Source organism: Bison bison, unplaced genomic scaffold (assembly GCF_000754665.1).
Source record: "Bison bison bison isolate TAMUID 2011002044 unplaced genomic scaffold, Bison_UMD1.0 scf7180017864516, whole genome shotgun sequence".
In the NCBI taxonomy this organism is placed as follows: Eukaryota; Metazoa; Chordata; class Mammalia; order Artiodactyla; family Bovidae; genus Bison; species Bison bison.
Window position 1 is genome coordinate 2,096,769 of NW_011495069.1, and position 3,675 is coordinate 2,100,443.

Here is a 3,675-nt window from a genome sequence, read left to right on the forward strand (position 1 = left end):
CCCTTACGGTCCGATCTGCGATCTGCAGGAGTCCTGCCCTTATTGCCCTGGCACTCCCTGGCACCGTTGCAGATCAGTCTTTGGAACCAGCGGGGACCGGCTTCCTCATTGCTCTGAGCCCTTACCTCCTCCCTGGAGCCCTGGCTGCGCGGTTCTGTCCGCAGTGTCTCCCACTTCACCAGGGCTTCGCTGGTGCCCCAGATGGTAAAGAATTTGCCCGCAATACAGAGACCTGGGTTCTATCCCTGGGTCGGGAAGATTCCCTGGAGAAGGGCATGGCAACCCACTCCAGTGTTCTTACCTGGAGAGTCCCTGTGGACAGAGAAGCCTGGCAGGCTACAGTTCATGGGGTGGCAAAGAGTGGGACAGGAGTGAGTGCCTAACACTTTAACTTTCCCACTTCACTCCTGGGAGCAACAGGAGCTATCAGCATTAGCTGGGATACGGGTGTGGGGGAGGAACCCTGTCTAACTGCCACATCTGTGCCAGCCTCTGTCTGAAGCCATAGAAGAGGAATCGACAGTCACCCAATCCAGGGAGCTCAGAGTCTAGAGAGAGCTGGGGAGCCCAGAAGAGGGACCCCTTCCCAGAAAGGGCCAAAGAAGAATGCTCAGAAAAGGGAACATCAGACCTTGAACTGACACTTTTCCAGAAGAGGAGAAAGGGCTTTCCTGGCAGTGGGTGTGAGCAGTGAATGTGCAAAGGCAATGAGGTTTGGCAGTGCTGAGGGTACTGGAGCAGGCAGTGGAGCCAAGCGGAGGTTATTGTATGGGCCCAGGGGAAGGTCCCCCACCAGTCTGATGCCATCTGAAGTGCTTATTATGTGCCAGGCAGGCACATACTGAGGGCTCAGCAGCACTGGCTGATACTGTTGGTGGTCGTGTGGTTGTAGTAACAGTAGATGCCGTTAGCAGCCTGTGCCGCCTTTCACTCTGGGGTGTCTCAGGGAGAAATGATTCACGGCAGGGTAGATCTGGAACAAGACGAGAACATGCATGGGTCTCAGAGCCGCACTCTTTCTAGGTCACTTGGCTGCCTCGCATGACAATTCTGGTCTTATTATTTTTTTTAATTTTAATTGAAGTGTAGCTGATTTACAATGTTGAGTTAACTTCAGGTGTACAGCAAAGGGATTTAGTTTTATATATATATATATATATTTCAGATTCTTTTCCATCATAGATTATTATAAGATATTGAGTATAGTTCCTTTGCTTTACAGTAGGTCCTTGTTGGCTATCTATTTTTATAAATATTGCTTGCTCCATCACTAAATTGTGTCCAGCTCTTTGCAACCCCATGGACTATAGCCTCCAGGCTCCTTCCTCTACCCCTGGGATCTTCCTGGCGAGAATACTGGAGTGGGTTGCCATTTCCTTTTCCAGGGGATCTTCCTGATCCAGGGATCAAACCTGTGTCCCCTACATTGGCCGGTGGATTCTTTACCACTAAGCCACCTGGGAATCCCCATTTTCTATATATTATTGTATATGTTAATCCCAAACTCCTAATTTATCACCCCCTTCCCTCTTTGGTAACCATAAGTTTGTTTTCTGTCCGTGAGTCTATTTCTGCTTTGTAAATATATTCATTTATATAATTTTTTTTAGATTTCACATGTAAGCGGTATCACATTTGTCTTTCTCTAACTTACTTTACTTAGTATGACAATTTCTAGGTCCTTCCATGTTATTGTAAACGGCATCATTTCACTCTTTTCTGATGGCTGAGGAATATCCCATTGTATATACATACCACATTTGTTTATCCATTAATCTGTCATAGGCATTTACATTGGTCTTATTTCTGATTACTTTTCTTCTGCAGCACCTCCTCGTCCCTCCTTTAGGCTGGAACCAGCTGGGCTAGAGTTCTTAGATCTCAGATTTGAAGTTAATGTCAAGAAGGGGTGTGGGCCAAAGAGGAGGAGGTGGTGGAACGGAAAATTCCAAATGAGTAGGCCTTCAGCCCTCCAGCCTGATCTCTCCCATCTCAAGGGGTCTGGCCTGCTGAGGTGACTTTCTAAGAGTAAACAGCGCAGAAAGGGCTTTCTTCTCAGCCGTTAGCTTGCTCATCTGATGAGGAGAGAGGTATTTAACTCCTTCCTGAGTCACACAGGTAGCACGACACTGGCCTTTTCTCAGTTGGATGCTTCTCTGACAGAAATATAATCCTTCCCTGGGCCCCCAGTTGAGGCCTCTTGCTTCTCTTTCCTGAATTCCTGCCACAGTCTCCTTGCCATTTTCCCTGTTTCCAGACCTGTGCCCGAGGCTCTTTCTGTTTCATTCGGAGTCATCGTTCAAAACTGCAAAGCTGACCCCTTAGCTTGCTGGCTGGAAGTGTTCGGAGTCGCCCTGTGGTCCCCTAAGGGGTGCCCTCAGGGCACTTTGCATGTCTCTGGTCTGTGGCCCCTTCTCTTGTCTCATGTACCCCCAGACCTGGTATTTTAGGTCCGTGGGATCGCAGGCATGACTCCTCAAAGCCATGTTCTTGTCCCAGGGTAGCCTTTGACTCCTCTTGGAGATGCAAAGCCTTGGAAAGCCTTCCCTGAATTCTCAGGGCTCCTCTCCCCTGCCCCTGCGTGTCCTGACCTCACTTACTCTGTGGTGCCCCCTTAGACTGTGGGTCCTTGAGGGCAGGGATCCAGGGTTGGCATTCATCTTCCAACCTGAAGTGCCAGGCATGGCACACCTAGCTGTCTGGTAAGTAGTCACTGTAGTGATAACGTTAGCAACTCATGATGAGCAAGTGTGTCAAAGTTGTGATCAATCCTCAGGGCCTCCCAACCAAACAGTACCATTAACACTCTCAATTTACAGTTGAGAAAATTGAGACTCTGTGTGTGTTTGTGTGGTGTGTGCACACACACGCATGTGCGTGCTCAGTCATGTCCAGCTCTTTGTGATCCCAGGGACTGTAGCCTGCCAGGCTTCTCTGTCCCTGAGATTTTCCGGGCAAGAATACTGGCGTGGGGCTCAGAGAGGTTGAATAATTTGGTCAAGGTCATAGAGCTGGTATTGGCAGAGCTGAGGTATGAACCCAGGCCTGCCTCTTAACCATTAACCCTAGATCCTCTCCAATGATTGGTAAGTTGACCTGAACTTCTATTTTTCTCATCCCAAAGTAAAAATTGCTACCAAGGCCAATCCATTGGAAGAAAACTCCCTGAAGCCCGACAGCCTCCGGTCCCAGCTGGAGACGTCCCTCCAGCGGCTGCGGTGCCCCTGCGTGGACCTGTTTTACCTGCACCTGCCGGACCACGGCACCCCTGTGGAGGAGACGCTGCGCGCCTGCCACCAGCTGCACCAGGAGGTGAGGGCGGCCCCGACTCCCCACCCTGGCCTGTCGGTGCCCAGAGAGCAGAGGCTCCGGGGCTGCCCCAGAGCAGAGCAGGGGACGGACCCCACGCCCAGGGTCCCAGTCCCCGGGACTGGCGTTCTGGGCTGCGGGGGAGTCTGACCATGGCCTCTCCCCCGCAGGGCAAGTTCGTGGAGCTCGGCCTGTCCAACTATGCCGCCTGGGAGGTGGCCGAGATCTGTACCCTGTGCAGGAGCAACGGCTGGATCCTGCCCACCGTGTACCAGGTGAGGCCCGGTCTGCAGAGGCCCGTCTCCAGGGCACCTGCGACCCCAGGTCCTCTTGTGCCCCCTGCCCTCTCCAGAGCAGCCACTCCCC

The 3,675-nt window shown here is 51.7% G+C and overlaps 2 protein-coding genes across 2 annotated transcripts in view; one reads left to right on the forward strand and one right to left on the reverse strand.

Moving 5' to 3' along the window:
- LOC104981222 (aflatoxin B1 aldehyde reductase member 2-like) overlaps positions 1–3,675 on the reverse strand; it is a gene marked incomplete at its 5' end in the record, with an annotated part of 43,219 nt that overhangs the window by 9,385 nt on the left and 30,159 nt on the right. The window lies entirely within an intron of this gene.
- LOC104981211 (aflatoxin B1 aldehyde reductase member 4-like) overlaps positions 1–3,675 on the forward strand; it is a 12,433-nt gene that overhangs the window by 1,113 nt on the left and 7,645 nt on the right. Inside the window, exons 2-3 of the mRNA XM_010830214.1 lie at positions 3,096–3,312; positions 3,480–3,663. Of these exons, the coding sequence (XP_010828516.1) occupies positions 3,096–3,312; positions 3,480–3,663 (401 nt within the window). The remainder of the gene's footprint in view (positions 1–3,095; positions 3,313–3,479; positions 3,664–3,675) is intronic.